Source organism: Strigops habroptila, chromosome 1, assembly GCF_004027225.2.
Source record: "Strigops habroptila isolate Jane chromosome 1, bStrHab1.2.pri, whole genome shotgun sequence".
NCBI lineage: Eukaryota > Metazoa > Chordata > Aves > Psittaciformes > Psittacidae > Strigops > Strigops habroptila.
The window spans coordinates 16,068,706-16,087,793 of NC_044277.2; the positions used below are offsets into that span (position 1 = coordinate 16,068,706).

A 19,088-nucleotide genomic window follows, 5' to 3' on the forward strand; every position below is an offset into this window, starting at 1 on the left:
AACAGACTCAAAGACCTTGGTATAAGGCATGTCAGAACCATTAAAATTATAGAGAAGCTGAGATGGTTTGGGGAGAAAAATTGTGTATAGATTTTCCAAAAACTGGAAGGATTGATAGAAGGGAGAAAAAGGTTCACAAAATAGGGAAGGGTTCACATCACTATGAAATCTATCACTGTAGTATTCCAGTAGGTACTCTGAAGTGCTAAGAACACATGTGACAGTGTAATATGAAAATACAAAGCAAAAAGTTTCACAAACAGGACTATACGGGGGGAATAAGATGGATAAGAATAAAAATACAACACAGACACAATAAAAGCTAAGATGATGATAATGCAATTCAACAGAAAGAGAATTCAGCACAATTGAAGAACATTAGGAGAAAAATCCTTCCTGATTTATTGTCATCACGAAAATTAACTGCTCTTTGCTGCCAGACAGTCAGGTGATCAAAGATCACAAACAGAAAAACATGTTGCAGAAACATGCAAGGAGCAGGAGAGACAAGTGGGTGAAGTCGATGGATTCTGAATGGAAGAGGGCCACCATCCAGGGGGCAATGAACAATTCTGCAAATAGGTAGATCGCACAAGTAAAGGGGTATGAACGTGAGTGACATGGCTAAGGAATACTTTAAGATACGATTGACTATCCCTTAAGATACAGTTGACTATCCCTTAAGATACAATTGACTATCCCTTAAGGTGGGTGCAAGAGAAAGAGATGATAAGATACAGAAGAAAAAAAGCAGCATATGGACAACTTATCTCCATTTTCTCAGTTTGCTCTCAAAGTAAATGACAGAAAGTATTAAATACCTCTTTAAAAGGAAATACACATACAACTTAGAAATGTGTAAATCAATGCAGACAGTATAATTATGGTGATGACTACCATTAAAGAATACATTAAATAAAGGAGACTAAACAAAAGATAAGGAGTACTTGGAAAGTAAGAGGTGTGGAAATATGTTATGAAACAATATAATTGAATGGTCTGGAGGAAAAGAAAAAGCAAAAGACAATCTTGTAGTGTACTGAGTACAGTTATAGGACATCCAAGGGCAAGGGGTATGGATATGGCATAAGTATTACTTGCTTTGTTAGAAGGCAATGAAAGTTTAATGAATAGATTAAGTAAGAACTGATACTGTAATCCCACAATAAATACAAGGATTAATGAGATCAGGAGGAGAGGCAGTGTCTTCTGATTTCAAGAAATATTTATCCATGTAAAATTGATGAGAATTAAATATCTGAATTTTAAAATCTGATAGAAAACAATACAGTGGAAATTTTGAATCATACGAACTATGAAGAGAATATAATCAGTGAAGATGTTTATCTTCACACTGACTTCAGCAAGTATTTTTCTTTTCTAGTCTCACTTCAAGCTTTTCAAAATTCTTTATCTTATGTTTTGAATCAAACCTTCTCTTTAATGAAAAACAGTTTGCAAGTAAATATTGTTTTGAATGCTAATTCTGAAATCTAGATTAAAAAGATCACAGTCTATGTTACCAGTTATTTCAGCATGAATTTTGCCTTATGAAAATAAATGTCATGTTTTCAACATTTGATCAGACCAGTCACTTAATGCATGTTGTCTATTTTGAATGTAACCAATTTGGTCTGCCAAGGTGAAAAGCATTACAGAACAGATTAACATATGAAAATAGAGATTAAAGTGCATGTTGTATGGATTCCATTGGCATGATTTTTATTTTACAGACTTAAAGAGTAAACCTATCAAAATCAAACTTCACTGTTTTTCTCATTCTTGGAATTAAAAATGTATCTTCTGATACAGGTGTAGTGTGTTACATTCTGCTAGCCATTGCTGAGAATTAGCCTAGTTACATCGTCTTGCAGCATACAAATAATTATCTTTTGGTACAGTTTGGATATGGAGTAAAAGGAATAAATGGAACTTTCATATATCATTGAAATATATTTCATATCTATGCATAGGAATATAGGAACAAGTATTGCATCCAATATGGAGCATTACATTCCTCAATAAGTCATGTGTTATCTCACAAAGTACTTTCTCGTTGTCATGGCTCTGCTCTTTTTTTTTTAATTGGAAAAATCCAATTTTATTTTGGTCACAAAAGACCTATTATTTGAGTTTTTCTTTAAAGCTAGCATTGAATTAACAGAATAGTACATATGTAATTGATAGCTATCCTGACTTACATACAGCAAAAGTGGCAGAGATTCTGAATTACGGAGCTGCATCATAATGCTGAGCCAAAGTTCACACTGTGCTTTCCACACCTAGTCTGATGAGATGCACAGAAATTAACAATGCATGCTATTTAGTTTCTCTCTCTCTCCTCTCTCTCTCTTTTTTAGTATTCTTTTTTCTCTGATTCAATTGAAGAAGGCCTCAGGAAGAGATTTCTAGAAAAAAAATAAATTGAGAACTATATGCACACTTACCTCTTTTAAAAGTCTTGTTCCATTAGCTATATTTGGTGGGAGGTGCTAGATTTCTAGGATGAAGATCTTAGCATGAGTAAATAGTTCAGTTTTGTAAAGTGACTGGCACACAAACAGCATTCCAAGAGATTTTTTTTAAGCGCTAAATAAAAGAGCTGAGCTTAAATAATAAATAATAGCACATAAAGGAGATTTAAAAATAGTTTGAGTATATGAGGGAGACGCAGAAAGACATAAATAAAACAGATTCCTAGCAATGAAGGTTGATAAAAAACGAAAGTTTGTAGGCACTGATATGAAAATGAATTCTCTAAGCTAATATGCAGTAGAAGATAGAATTTGCTATACATATCCAATGAGGTAAATAAAGCCCTAATTACTTTCTAAGAGGATCTTCCATTCCCTTTATATCTATGATATACTGATATTTGTACTAAAAGAGTAATCGCACTACATAAAAAGCATCTTTTCTCACCATTGCATATAAATATTCAAAAGCCCAGATAAAAATATTGGCTGTGTCCCTTTTCTGTTGTCAAGAAAAGTTACTTTAGAGTGTAGCAAGTGTACACAAAGTGTAAAATCTAACGAGATTTCTGCTTAATTCTTCTGGGAAAGGGTTCTGCATGTTTAAATGCTCAGCACGAAGACAAGCTTGTGAATATGCCATAAAGACGATGACTTAATGAGCCCAAATATACACATGTGTGTATAATTAAAGAGACAGCATCTGGTTTGTTTGTTTGTACTTTGTTATGAAATGTATATCATATTTCTCTGAAAGAGCATGCTGAGCAGCTGAGTGCTTTTTTTTCAGCTGATAATATCCCCCCACTAGCAGAGGGTGCTTGGTCTGAGCATGCTTGGGGAAGAGAAGCTTTGGGGACTGCAGAAGACAAACCAGGAAAATTGATCTAGTATTTAATCGATAAGAGAGCAGAACACCTGAAGAGGGGATGTAGACCTACAGTCAGACTGCAAAGCTGGCTGAAAGAAAAAACATATCCTAAGGACCTAGAGGAGTTAGGAACTGCTGTAACTGATAGCAGGAGTATAGAAAAGGACCTGCCCTGCCAGGACACAGTGGCTTAGGGGAGATCTTTTTGTAATTATAATTGTTGTCTACTTTTTCTCAGAAAATGAATTTTCTAAATAAAAAGAAAATTGCTTATAGTCCAAGAAAATTTGGCTTTTGAATGTAGGGGCCTTTTCTGACATTTTGGGATATTCATGTTAAAAAGGATGTATTGGCAGATCTACATTTCAGCTTTGACTCATGTACTGATTTTGGGCGGGATAGTGTTGATTTTCTTCATAGTAGATCGTATGGTGTTATGTTTTGCATTTGTGATTAAAAGAGTGTTGATAACACAAGGATGTTTTAGATATTGCTGTACAGTGCTTAAATAGAGTCAAGGCTTTTTCTCTTTCTCATGCTGCCCCTCCCAGTAAATAGGCTGGGGACAGGCAATAATTTGGGAGGGGACACAGCTGGGACATCTGGCCCCGACTGACCAAAGGGATGTTCCATACTATATGATGTCATGCTCAGTGATAAAAGCTGAAGGAAAGAAGGAGGAAGGGGGGGACATTCAGGGTTATAATGTTTGTCTTTCCAAGTAAACATTAGGTGTGATGGAGCCCTGCTTTCCTGGAAATGGCTAAATACCTGCCTGCCAAAGTAGCCAGTGAACTCCTTATTCTGCTTTGCTTACATGTACAGTTTTTGCTCTACCTATCAAACTGTGTTTATCTCAACCCACAAATTTTCTCACTTTTAACCTTTCCAATTTTCTCCTCCATCCCACCAAGGGGAGAGGGGTTGAGCAGATGTGTGGGACTTAGCTGGAGTTAAACAAAAACACTCACTTAGGGTCAGTCAAAACACATCAGGTTTTCATCGTAATATTTTATTTTGATACGGAAAATTCTAACTAAGTTCTTTCAGGTTACAAATGCACAGTGCAATTGTTTATGTGAGATAATATAATGATGCAACAGATGGCTATTTCACATTGAGTCTTTAAGTACAGAGCTTTCATAACCCAGAAATATTGATTGGAAAAAGCTTGTTGATAATAAATAACTTTTCAGACTCTTCCAGTCCCAAAATCTGGGAAGGAGCAGCAGAAGGTTAATAGATCTAATCTGTATCAGACCTGCACCAAAATAGAACATTTACTTTGCTCTGGCTGCTTCTCAGTCTTTTTACAAAAAAGGGAATTGTTACAAATACTTTGCCTCATAGATGACCAAATATAGTTAAAGATGTTGTTACATTTATTTATTTGCAAATATGCTACCATATGTCTTTACATAAACAGTATGGAAAACACATTTGTTAGGTGGGTGGGGTTGTTTTGCATTAAGTGGCCAGGATTTGTATTAACACATGGGGTTTACCTTTCTAAATGCAGTACTTGCAAAGAAGTATTCTGATACTTTTTTTAGAAAAAATGAATTCCAATTATGTATTTTATTGAAGATTGATATAAAAATGGATTGCTAACTTCTGTTTCCTTGTTGCTTTTTAGGATTTATTTATACCTGTGGTGGAACTCTAAAAGGACTTAATGGCACTATAGAAAGCCCTGGCTTCCCATATGGATATCCAAATGGTGCCAACTGTACATGGGTTATAATAGCAGAAGAAAGAAACAGAATACAGATCGTCTTTCAGTCTTTTGCTCTAGAAGAAGAATATGATTATTTGTCACTATATGATGGGCATCCTCATCCTGCAAACTTTAGGACAAGGTAAAGAATAAACATTATTAAAACATAATATATTCATATCTTAAAAATATCTGAGAAAATAAAGTTAACTTTTTTGAATTATGAATTCTTTCTTATTTAGACTTTAAGGTGCACTTTCCTTAACTAATAATAAATGCCTTAAAATCTATATGATGCACTTTAATTCTAGTTAAAGTAAGTGCTTGCAGCCCAGAAAGCAAATAATTTCTTGGGCTGCATAAAAGGAAATATGGCCAGCAGGTTGAGGGATCTGAATCTGGCTCCTTCTCCTCTGCTCTCACGTCCAGCTCTGGGGCCCACCACACAGCAAAGACATGGACCTGGTGAAAGCAGGTTCAGAGGAGGGCCACAAAAATGAATCAGAGGGATGGAATACTTCCCTATAAGGAAAGGGTGAGAGAGTGGGGGTTGTTCAGCCTGGAGAGAGAAGGCCTAGGGACACCTTATAGCAACCTTCTAGTACCTAAAGGGGAACTTACCAAAGAAATATTGAAGAGGGACGTTTCACAAGGGCATGTAGGAACAAGACAGGGGGAATGGCTTTTAAACTGAAAGAGGGGAGATTTAGATTAGACATTAGGAAAAATCAAAAAAAAAAAAAAATGGTGAAGGAAGCTAGGAGAAGGAAAAAAGAGGAAAACAACATCTTGCAAAGACAGAAATTTTTTCTTTGTACATCTTGTCCAAGCTACAGGGAAGGATTATATATATTTGCATGCTCATATCTATGTATATTTATCTGTCCACATAGATATTTAGATACCTATGTACATACATAGATATATAAGTGCAGGATTCTTTTATATCAAACTAAGCCTTCAAAGCTGGAGCTTTGGTATAAATTTTTTTTTTTTTTTAAGGGTCATTGTCTTGAGAACTGTGTCAAGGAAGCCTGGCTATGCTCAATAGTTTTGGTTTGTGTATTAGGATGCCATTATAGTCTGGTGAAGAATAGGTTAAGGAGTTCTGTAGAAGAGAATAAAGTCAGCACTTAAAAAGGAAAAGATGATTAAGCTCTTCATAGGTCTTGAAATAGACTACTTTTGCAAGACTTACAAGATCTTGCCAGTGTGTGGGTGCAGTAGAAAAATAGTACACATTTGTGTGAGTGGAGAACTGGGTTTTAAATTAAGAAAGTGTGATAGTGAAATTATGCAAGCTTTACTAAATCATGGTGACATTTATTTCTCAGATTGCTGGTAGAAAGTAGTAAGGTCATATTTTCTAGAGCTTTTTGCAAAAGGTTTTTACTTAAACACCTAAAGTTTTACAGAGGTACAGTTGATTGTGGAAACTTTCTTTCTAGAATGACAGTGGATTTTATCATTTTACTTATTGACATTAATGAAAGTGTAATTAGATTACACTGGTCACAGTCTTAATTTTGCAACAGGAAAAAGACCATATTCAGGGGACCGTACAGGTATATTTGTAAAATATAAAACATGACAGCTAAAAAATAAACCTCAGACAAGGCCACTATTTCTTTTTCCACTTCAATATTTTTGAATCAAAAGAAGTTTCTATATGACTGAAAAAGATTTTGCATTTGGGCTATTTTTGAAGCTCATAACCTCTGACCCTGTCCTCCCGTTTTGTACTTTGTTTAATTGATCTCCTCGGAATTGAATCTTGCTGAAATGTGCAGTCACTGACTGTCTTCAGTGAATGCTTAACAGCCTTAACTGGTTTAGATGGCACTTAACTGGCATCTAAACAATAATAAATGGAAAAGAAGCATGTCAGGTGTGGCCATTACAGAAAGAGAACAGTCAATATTACGCTTTCATGTGTGTGTTACTGTATATGCTTCAATTTAGCATAGATCTTTTCCTCAAACTATAAATAGACAAATATAGAATAGTTAAAGCTTGTGAACTAAATGCAAATAATAATATCTTTTCATAAATCATATTTGTAAGCACCTACAAAAAATTTGCATAAAGATAGATAGTATTACTTCCTGTATTTAAACCAAGCTTTCAGCAAAATTTCATACATGGGAGTTTTTATGAGGCACATCACAGACACTGTCTAATTTTAGGGCTTTCTGGTTGCCCTCCTGTGCATCTTTGTGAATTTTGTGTACCCTTTCTTTCACATTTACACACCTAATATCCCCTCAAAAAAAAAAAAAAAAAAATTATATCAGGGTTCAGTTTTATATGATTACTTTTAATTTGCAACTTTGTGTACACCTTATTTGGGAAGGTAGCTAATATTTCTAACTGCTACTCTGAGTGGAAGAAGTGCTGCATTTCCAGACATAACTCCCATTCCATTTTTTCTAAATTTCTGCCTTTCACATAATTTTTGTGTGTTTTTAGATCAATTGTTTCAGACAAGCTTTTTGAAGATGCATATCAATAACATTCTTTCAATTTTCTGGGTGTCCATCCTGAAAACTGAGAGCTTTGTTTGCACTAGTGATAAGAAATCCCACTTTTAACTGAAGCTAATCTAAGGCATGATTTGAACTGACAAAACATCACATAATTCAACTGCTTCGCAAAAGCCAATTGGAATCGCATGGTGATACCTCTTGCATGTTATGAAAATATTTTTTAGTATACCTTGTAAATAATTCACTGTAGTACCTACTGCCATATACTGGTAGTGGCAAGAGCAGGGCTGCTCCAGGAGGGGCATAATCCTGGAGGTGCTGAACACGAGGGGCAGAGCCAGGGCCTGATAACAGGGTCAGCACCCTACATGGCAAGCGATGAACCAAGTCCAGGGTCCCTCCAGGTTGTCTAGCTGTAACAAAAAAGAAACCCAGCTAAGCTCCCCACAGAGTAGCGCTGAGAGGCAGGGACACAGCTGCAGCAGGGACTGGATGGCTGACTGTGGGCTGAAATGGAGTCCCAGTAGCCATGGGCAGTGGTGGTTGGGAGTCCCAGCTGAGGCTGGTCAGGGCCAGGAAGGGCTACTGGTTTCCTCAGGATCCTGACATTTTTTTAGAAGATTTAGATGTCGTACAAAACCAAGTATGGGACTACCTATATGAATTATTCATTGGATACTCTTCATGTCACTCCTTGAATCGTCATATGGAAACCACAATTAATTTTAAACTGTGCTATTAGTGTCCGTGTTGGGGTGCATATGTAGGTGGATGAGGGAATGGCCACATCAATTCTGACATTTCCTTGCAAGTATTTTACTTTACAACTTGTGTAATATTAGGTTTTTTTCTTTTTTTAAAAAGAAATTTCTGAGCACAACTATCAGGGTCCAACTGGAGAAAAACCCAGTGTCGGAAATATGTGATCCCCAGAGTGAAATTACAATGCAAGTGAGGTCAAATACTGTAATTGATCAGTTTACTCATTATAAAAAGACAATTATTACAAAAAAGGAAATTATTATTAAAAAAAAGATAACAATAGGACAGATCGGAAAAAAGACAGAAATTAAGCAAGCATTCAGAGTGCAGATAGACAGTCACCACTGTGGATCCGGTGGTGTCTGAGGGTCTATAGTCATCATCATTGGTGGAGGGTGTCCACAATGGCGATTAGCTTTTTCCCCTTTTATAACACACTAGGGGAAGTACCTCTGTTCTTAATGTCACATACTGCACATTCCTGGCGAATCACGTGCATCCAGTTTCCCTGGCCTTGCAGCCAGATTTTCTTGTAGCAATCCTTGAGATAATGGGCAGCAATTCCTCACACCAATCCTTGAGATAATGGACAGAGGAGCCTTATCTCTGCTCCTCCCACCCATCTCTCAGGCAATGGACAGTGGAGTCCCATTTCAGCTTCTCATACGGATCTTTGAGACAAAGGACAGTGGAGTCTGATTTCAGTTCAGCCTCTCACGCATAATTTACAATCAGCAAATACTAAAAAGCATGTTTGTTTTTTTTTTTAAGTACGATGCTTAGACCTGAACATTAGTTTTAAGAGATGTCATACTTAGTTTTCTAAAATTAAACTTTTGCCTCTAATTAATTACTCCAACTTGCAACACAATATTAGAAATACCTTTAAATGATTGAATAACTTGTGATTATATACCCAAGCTCTGTTCACAATTCCAGGGCAATGTATTTTCCAAAATTACCAGTACCTAACCAGTTAATTGATTTGAAATTTAAATATTCATCACAAAATTAACATTGCATTGAAATCAATGAAACAAATTAATATCTATTTTAAAGAGAGAAAAAACCGCATAGCTGCTTCAATTTTACTGGGATAAATTGAATAACTGAAACTAGCATATTTCTGTGTCGCGTTGACTAAAAGAATCTTTCATATATTTATGTTCAGAAAAACATTTTATAGTAGCCAAAATTATATACTTTCGAAGTTAAAATTATTTAGAAAATGACAAGTCTACCAGAATGTTCTGGAAAAAACCCATCAGAATATTTCACTATGTGTGGTCTTCAAAAGGACAGACATAGTATGGGAGTTTGGAAAGCTCCATTGTTGTCAAAAGGGTATAATCATTTTGTGACAGCTATTCATTTGTTTGCATAACTGAAAAGAAGTATGAATATGTTTATCTAAAAATCATAAGAAGCAGACCTCTGACAAACTGGAATTTTTGAACACTTAATAAATGTATCTTTTGCTTGTGTTCAAGAGCCTGCAAGACCAGCATATATCTGCAGAGATGATAGTTTTAAATATTGATATGTATGCAAAGATGTAATTGGATGAATTAAAAACTTTACCTACTCGCTGTTAATTTCCTCTTAGGAAATTTGAATGGAAAGAAGCTTTAATATTCTGTGTTTAAAAGGTGAGCTAATACTCATCTTTTATAATCTCTGGTTTTTTAAGTAAGGTGAATCATCCTGTCATCTACATTCCCTGCTGAGACAAACAAGAATCAAATGCACAGGTTACCTGATCAGTGCTGCTTAGCTGCATAGGAGAAATTCACTGAAATTACTGGAGACATCCACTGCTTTTTCTGTACCAATGACCTGCTTTCTCCTACAACATCTGACTCTCTGAGTAGGACTACATTGTAAACATTTATTCCCCATCCCCAAACACTTGAACAGAAAAGAGAAGCAACCCCCAGAAGATTAAGTAGATTTTAGGATGCTGCTGGTGGTAAATGTAATTAGGTATGTTCTCTTCACCCTAGTATTTCCAAAGGTTTGAATTTGGTGGTAAACAAACAGACCCCTACTTTGATAATGATATTGCAAACTACTGGAAATAGAACTGATTATTGCATTACAGAGGAATAAGCTCAAAGCTAAACTTAAATAAAACTAAAATACTTTTTTTTTCTTTTTATTTCATAGTTTATGGAATAACAGATATTGCTCTTCTTTGAATGGGTGGTACTGACTATAAAATTAAAATTAATTTCTTTGGTCCAACTAATGAAAAGCAAAGAAAAAAGAAGGGGAGATTTATACTCCCATTTTTTAATGTAAAATTACAATTAATATTGATTGATATTAAATATTATTAGAGTTGCAGGCTGGTGAGTTGGCTGTTTACTTGGCTATTGGCTGAGGTTATCCTTATTGAAAAGGCCATGGAAAACTTTCGGACATGCCAGGACAAGAAGCCAAACCGGCTACTCTGACCATGCCATAGGAGTTGGACCTGGTACAGTGATCTATAGGACCACAGTAGGAGCAGGATGAGTACTTTCCTTGGCTGGTAAGGGAACACCCAGATGGATGACTCAAGCACCCTGCTGTCACCCTGTTAGTGCCTTCTCCTGGCCTAATAACATTGTCAGATACCTGTCTCTCCATCATAAATGTACCAGGTATTACTGACAACATAATCAAACATTGTATTTTAGTTCAAAACAGATTTAAGGTGTACTTTCTCTGAATAATTTATATTTTTTTTATTTTTACAGCACTGAAATGCTAGCATCATCTGCTCTTTTTTCTACATCTAAAATTTTATTGAAAAACATTCAGGGCATAGGATAAATAAAAACAAAACAAAGCAAACAACAAAAAAAAATCCCCACAATAAAATCAAGGATACTTTAATAATTTTATGTTCTTAAAAATCAGTAGCACTAAGTAAAATACTAACAATTCCCAGTTTTAAAAAGGGAAAAATATATTTCTGTTACACCAGATTTTATCTATGAAACTTTATATTTTTAAATTGGAAGAATTATAATTTATATCTTACTTGTGCTAAATTGTCAATATTATTCTACAGAAATTTTAGGATGAAGAAAGGCTAGCTATAGAATGAATGTTGGCAATGGCAGTAACTCCTCATATATTAGCTCTGCTTATTTTTCCATTTCTTTCTCTAACTATGCTGAATATGTTTCTCCTTTTAACATATAGAAGTCTGGGTCAAACAGGCCACAATTAGGCTATTCTGCTACCATTAATGCAGCTTCCAGCTCGCTGCATGTCAGCTAACGCCACCCTGGCAGCCAGAATAATCTTTTTCTTCTGACTCAGACTCTTTTCTTATTGTGGTCCTTAGAAATTTAACTTTAATTGTTTGTGAAGGTTTGTATCTCTGTTATGTCCTTTACTATCTCCCAGCTAAATTCATTATCTTACTTTTTTGGGGAATCTACAGTACTACAAGATGTAGTACAGAGTGCCCAGAGCTAGTGACGGTGTGCTAGTCCAGAGCGTTTTGAATCCAAACTTTGTTGTATGTAGCTTCATTTTACTTCATGCATGTGTATCCTTTGTAAATTCCTTCTCCTAAGAACAATGCCTTGTTTATTTAAACCATATAAAGACCCTTTTTGAGTATTGTTATTGTTTGTCTTATATTATTGCCGTTTCAAATGGCAGTTTCAGTTATCTAACTGCAAGTTAGTTCTGGACCTTCCATCTACTATCATAACAGGTGATCAAGTTAGCAGACTCAGTACTAATAAAATAAAGAAAAAAATGGCAACTCTGTGAGGTTCTAGATTAAAATGACAGAGACAAAATCTCTTTGAGTATTTGGCTATCAAGTCTTTAAGACATGTCAGAGTGGAATATTTGCAGTCATTCAGGTCTTCATTCCCAACTAACCTTCACAATGGAAAAAGTACAAAGTTTCCTTTTTCACTCTCTTGTTTAAGTTTCTTTGGATATTGATGTAGACCAGGAGTTGTTGATAGGGAGACAATGGGCCATTTACTGAACCTCAAAAAGTTTCCATTGTCATCAGAAGCAACCCTTTGATTTTTTTTCTGTTCAGAGTGTTTATTATGCCTTAAGTACATGTACTTTTCTTCTCTTGTCACTGTTCACTTTCTGCCCAAATTGGCAACCAGAGCAGAAACTGAGCTGATTAAAATCAAATTAAGGATTCAACACTTTGGAAACACTTTGGAACCTCTCTGATTACTCTGAGTCATTGATTTTTCTTTCTGAAAGAAAGCTGATCCACAGTTCTCCAGTTTTCTCAACTGTTTTCATGAAAGAGAAGAAAAGGAATTTCACTTGAGAATTTAGAGACCAGTGAAATAAACAAAATGGGATGACACTCTCTTCTTACAAAGAAAGAGAAAATAAAAAGGTGTAAGTGGTAGTCAGAGACTAATGAAGAGATAAGGAAACAAGGAAAAAAAGAACAAAGAAAGATCCTTATAATATAAAATTAACCGTGTCTAGAGAGAAATGTGTATTTTATCCAGTTTCAAACAATATTAGGAGTTCCTCTAAGATAAAATAGATTTGCTTTTCTTGGTCACAGTTTAAAGTCCCTTTCTGTATATCTGCCATACTAAAACTATATATGTTTATACAAGTAGACTAAGTTTTAACTGAGACTTGCAAGCAGAGAATCCTAATCTCCTTCAGTTTTTTTCTAATACTATACAAAAAGAACCTTTTCTTGGACAAATGCTGTTCATTCTTATCTGTGGCCTGCAGGAAACCAATGCAGACATCTATTGCTAAAGCCTGCTGATGGACCTTTCTCTGATACTCTTTTACAATGTGATTGCAGTTGATGAGAACTCCTCTCTCGAGTAACAGGCACCTATGTATAAAGAATGGAGCCTGTATTTTTTGATGGAGTATTGGTTGTTGGAAAAAGTGAAATGAAAAGGGCCCAATATGATGATCTAATTAATAAACACTAAGTATAAAAATGAGGAATGATGTGAAGAGATAGGATACATAGATAGATAGCATCTTTGATGTATGTCTTTTATTACACTAATTTCTAACAAAACCCAAGAAACTTTAGTAAGCAACAAGTAAGATATGACAGGAATGAGAAGAGACAGATGCTATAAAGGGTATTGCAGACCCATGCAAACTCCCAAATGGAACTCTACACACACAAAAGTGGCAAAATCCTGAGTGAAAACAGCTGTACTTCTATTTCTGTACTGTAAATGTTCATATACTGTAGTATTTCAGTTGTCATTTAGAAAGTAGCTGTTGATAAATTGCAAAAAGATTTGTACTATTTGAAGACAACAGTAAATATTAAAGGACACAATTTTTGAATCATAACCACTAACACAAGTTTTCTCCAATGGCAAAATATGGAATTAAGTCAAAGTATAGTCGGATTTTTTTTGAATTTGAAATGAAATAATTTCTTAGATTACTGCCTTCATAGGAAGTATGTAGTGTGGTACTTTGTAATCCAGCTCTATAAATATAAACTGAATGAAAAAGTCACAGTGACATACTAATCAAGGTAATTACCTCTCATAGCCTTTTGATTATTAATAATTGCAAAAATATGCTTTGCCTAGTCCCAGTGTCATTGTAAGCTTGTATAGCAGGCCATGTGAAAATGAATCATGGCTGTAATAGTTTCTATTAATTATTTTTATTTCCTCTGTGACTTCAAGTGATTATCGGAAGTGAAAATGTACTTAAATATAGAACTGAAAAAAAAATATTTAAAATATAAAATCATCACAAAGTCCTCCATGCCAAGCAGAAAAAATAGAAAATCAAGTAAACTTCCTGATTGGCCAAAATAGAGAACTCAGAGGTATGAAAAATAGTATTATTCACTATGCACGCAAGTTAAATGTTTTTTTCCAAATAAAATACTATAAAAAGTATTATAGAAAGGAACTATGTTTCCATATATAAATATTATATCCATGTCTTGTTCTTAGGGTGTGTATTATAATTTCTGTAATTAAAGTTACAAATAGGGCAAAACATCAAAATGGAGATAGCTCTCTTTTTGAAGTTAAAATGGAAAACTGTGGATTTGACTAGACTTTCCCATGAAAGATGAAGTATGAATATATTTGTACCCTCCTGTTTCCACAATACTGCTTTCACTATCAAACCATTATTGGTCTATAATTTATCTTTTATTGAATTCCATTCCACCTTCCTCGGTAAAATTGTTTTAGCCATCTCTGTCCTATCTTTCCAAACCCACTCTAATTAAGTATCCTCTCATAATTTTTCTTTTTTTACTTTACCATTTCTTATCTGTAGTTTCTATCTGTGAACTTACTTTCTTATCTGTAGTTTCTATCTGTGAACTTACCACTTTTGAAGATCACTTTTTTTAAGATCTCACAGTGGCCTTATCTAAAAATTACAAAAAGCCCTCAACTAAAAAATCCAGACACCTGTAATAAACAAGATTCTGACAGGCTTTCAGCTTTGCATATATTGAACTTTGGAGTTACATTTGACATGATTGTTCAGTTCTATGTGGAGGATTTCAAAGCTTCTTTATCTCTGTATTTCAGGTGAAGTAGATTTAATTTTTCTGTGCCTAAGGTTTTCTCAATGGTTGTCTAGAGAAATGAAATCTTTTTTTTTTTTCTTTCTCAGAATATTATTGCACATTGTTTTCTTGTTTAGAACCACACTAAGTTAGTGATCAATATGCTGTAATACCAGGTTTCATTTTTTATGCTAACACGATCCAGTTCTTAACACTGATTTCTGTGGTGCAGCTGTAAGAAATTTTTTAACTGACATTAAGCCATGAAGAAGCCATTTCAAAAACTGAGACATTACTGGTCTGGTTTTGTTTGTTTGTTTTTTGGTTTTTGGTTTGTTGGTTGTTTGGTTGCTTTTGGTTTGTTTGATTTCGGTTTTGTGTTTTTTGTTTTGGGGCTTTGGTTTGTTTTTTTAATTATAATTCTCAACACATAAACATATTGTGCTTTTTCATAGAATCATAGAATGGTTTGAGTTGGAAGGGACCTTAAAGACCATATAGTTCCACCTCCCCTGCCACAGGCAGGGATACCTTCCATTAGAGCAGGTTGCTCCCAGCCCTGTCCAACCTGGCCTTGGACACTCTCAGGGTTGGGACAGCCACAACTTCTGTGGACAACCTGTGCCAGTGCCTCAGCAGCCTCATAGAGAGGAATTTTTTCCTGATGTTTAATCTAAATCTTCCCTGTGTCAACTTAAAGCCATTCCCCCTTCTCCTGTCCCAACATACCCTTGTAAAAAGTACCTTCCAGTGTTATTTTATTTTTTTAATAAAAATTTGCTTGCTGAAACAGAGTCTTTTTTTTCAGATTGATTGGTTATTCCTTGTAAACAATAAAAAATTTCAAAAAAGATACAGATCAGGAACAACTTTTAGTGTTCTAAAAAAGCCTATTCACTGTTATCCTGTTAAATGGATTGTGTCCTGGGAATAATTTTGTATTGAGTTCACACTTTGCATTATGTCTCAGTGGTTTCAAAAACTTATATTTAGTATTTTTATAAAACATATATCCAAACAATGAGGGACAATGAAAATGTTTAAAAGTTTCCGCATAGGTTTTTTTGTTTGATTGTCTTTATCAGTTAGAACTGTAAAAAGTAACAACTGTAACTGCTTATGTTGATAGGAAATGCGAGTTGCTCACTCATCCTCTTTTTTGGAGAGATATTTTGTTTGCAGCAATGATTATTTCTGTTAAAAGTCTTTTTTACTCCATTCTCTTGATTATGTTTGCTGAGAATTGTTTTTTGTTAATGCCAGGCAAAATTACTCATATCTGGAATTAAGATAACACAGCCTAACCTATTCTTTGATGATTACAAAAAAGATCATCTAAGTGGACTCATATTTGTATTATACACTTATTTTTACTTAAACCTACCCCCATTTATTAACATGCATATGCTAGCCGCAGACCTGGCAGACATGTAACTATACATGTGCATAGCTATTATCCAATCCTAAATATAGAGACTACATTTTCTTACCCGTTTTCAGCAAAAGTAAGAAAATCTTTGAAAATTTATTTCTTGAAATGATTGTGGTACTCAAAGCATGAAAAAAGCATGCTAAAACCATGGATATTCCAAATGTAATCAAAAAAACTTTGTCATATTGGACTTTTCTTAGTAATGTTTAGTAAAAGTGTTACTTTGTAAGGAAAAGTAGTATATTTTGAAATCACTGTCTCTACCACTGGAACAGTACAGATATTCACACAGCAGTGTGTTCTTACAACTGGAAATGTACTTATTTGGTTCTCACTGCAATAATAATTCTAGTCATTCCTAAATATCTAAAAATGTTTGTTAGAAAAAAGAACTTTTTTTTTTTTAATAGTACAACATTGTGTGCTTTCATACCTAGCAGAATGACATGCAGTAAACTATATATTGTCAAGGCATATAGAAGAGAAAAATATTCTAGTTGTGCATTTATTGTTGTCAATGGGTAAGCTCCATTTTGTCCCTACACTAATGACTTTTGTAATGCTTGCTTATCTATGTTTATTATAACTATTAGGGAAAAAAAAAAAGCCCCTAAAACTGAAGTGCTCTGTATTTTTACATGCTAACTAGTCTGCTTCAAACAGGTGCTGTTTTTCAGTGGTTCATTGTGTGGTCTTTGTATGAAAACCAAGTAAAAGTCTGATTTACAATTACTGAACAAATGTAGCTCGTGTTTATTTTAACAGGAATGTTCAAAGCTGATTTGTAGAGGAACTAAACATCTGACTCAAAGCCCATGGAAATTGGTGGGAAGATGCTGCTTGGTTGCGATGGGTTTTGTATTAAGTCCACTACCCAATGAGCACTAAGAATCTCTGGTGTTGGGACAATAAATGTGTATAAAAAGTGGTAATAGGAATGATATACTTAATTGATATATTTATCAATATATAAATATATAAATATATCAAATTATATATTTAATTGACTTTACATCTTTGTTAATTTTGGAAAGATCTCTCCTTTGTTAGAACAGTTAAGGGAAGATTTCCAAAAGTGCAGGTTAGAATAAGGTACCTGACACCCTTCTGTTATATTATACTGGATTTTAAATGTTTCACTGTCTTTCAAGTAACAAAAAAATTCCTCTCATAAATGCTATTTTTTTCTTTTTATTTCATATCATACGAGATGCTTGAAAAGAGGAGTCAATTAATTTGAAAAATTATACTTTTTTTTTTTTTTTAACAAATCTGAAACTTAATTATGCTGTAGGGAGCTTTTTTCTTCCCAGGAAGTCTTCTCCTTTTTGTTTTGTGGGGATGGAAAGAGAAAAAAAACCTTCCACATACATTGATTATATGTAAAGGAAAGAGAAAAATTTAAAAAGAAAATCTACATTTTCCAAATCCAATTTTTTTATTTAGATTTTTCTCCCTCGGAAGAGGGACCTTATTTGGTATTTTAAACTCAGATGCAATTTTCTTAAAAATGCTTTTCACTTTACTGCTAGAAATTTTGCTACGGCATTTTAGTTATAATGATCAATATGGAATTAAATACCTGCTATGAGACTGAAAAATTACATGTTTATATTCTTTATGCTTATGTAGTATATACATTGTGGTTATGTAATAGATACATTATTTTACAACCCTTTACTTTTTGGGTTCTGTAAAGATCACTATAGAGCCACATTTATGGCTTGATAGGTCAAATAGCGTCACAGCTTTTTTACAGATCTGCCTCAGAATTTTTGACCTGTAAATGAAAATTCTTTTCCATTATCCTGGCTTTTTTCTCTTCCACGTGGTGTTTTATGGGGTCATCTCTCTCGCCCTATATTATTTTATTTCTTCCTGTGCTGTGAAACCCTTCCCCTCCCATGCAAGTACAAATTTTGCTGTTCCTCTACCCACCCTGCCAAGGGCAGTTCAGAGCGGATATGGGAAACTGAGAGCTTGATTTCTCACTGCAGTGGTAAAAAATAAAACCTTTATACATACTTCTTTCTTCCCTGCAGTATATTGAGGATTGATTCAGGATTGATTTATTCTATTATTTGTTGATGTTACTCAATAATGACTTTATATTCTAAGACAGCAAGGTTTTCATATTAAAATCATAGATTCTGAAATATATGCAGATAGCTCTTCCTCCTTCACATGCCCTGCTACTACAACTTTATCTGTGTACGAGAATAGAAATAACATGTGTGGTGATAATGTCACAAGCATTTTTCTCATGGATGAATTCCAAAACTCCACAGAATATTTGGTATAAGTTGAAGCTCATCTGGAAGTTCCTGGCACCTACAACAGTGATAAGCCAAACATGGCATTTCTCCTTTCCATATTGTGCTATTTTCACACATTAAGGCAAGTTACAAAAGATAGTTGAGCTTATCTAAAAGCTTGCTGTCACTTACAGAAGCAAATCCAGCTCATATTCCTCTGACTTTGGCTGTGTGATCCTTCCCTTCAATGCTGTTGGCTCTGGCACTCATCAGGCAATACTCCCTTGTGCATATGCTTCCCTTTGCTAACTGAATTGACTTGGGTTCATTTTTAATGGATTAGTTCTTCATCAGGATAGTTAAATGAATCAATTCACAGAGAAGTGTGCAAATCATTAGAACCACTGTGAAGTCAGTATCAGAGCTGTGGGAAAATTGGAAGGAGCAGGCTCCTTTCTTTCATGTTTAAAAAGGTTCAAGACCTACTAAAATGTACTGTACATCCTCACCTAGCTTTAAAAAGATGAGGAGAATAAACTATATTGTCATAATGTTCAGGCTGATAAAGATT

General features: G+C 34.6%; 1 protein-coding gene across 1 annotated transcript in view; it reads left to right on the forward strand.

The window, feature by feature from the left end:
* CSMD3 (CUB and Sushi multiple domains 3) overlaps positions 1 to 19,088 on the forward strand; it is a 609,188-nt gene that overhangs the window by 77,412 nt on the left and 512,688 nt on the right. Inside the window, 1 exon segment of the mRNA XM_030493685.1 lies at positions 4,982 to 5,204. Within this exon segment, the coding sequence (XP_030349545.1) occupies positions 4,982 to 5,204 (223 nt within the window).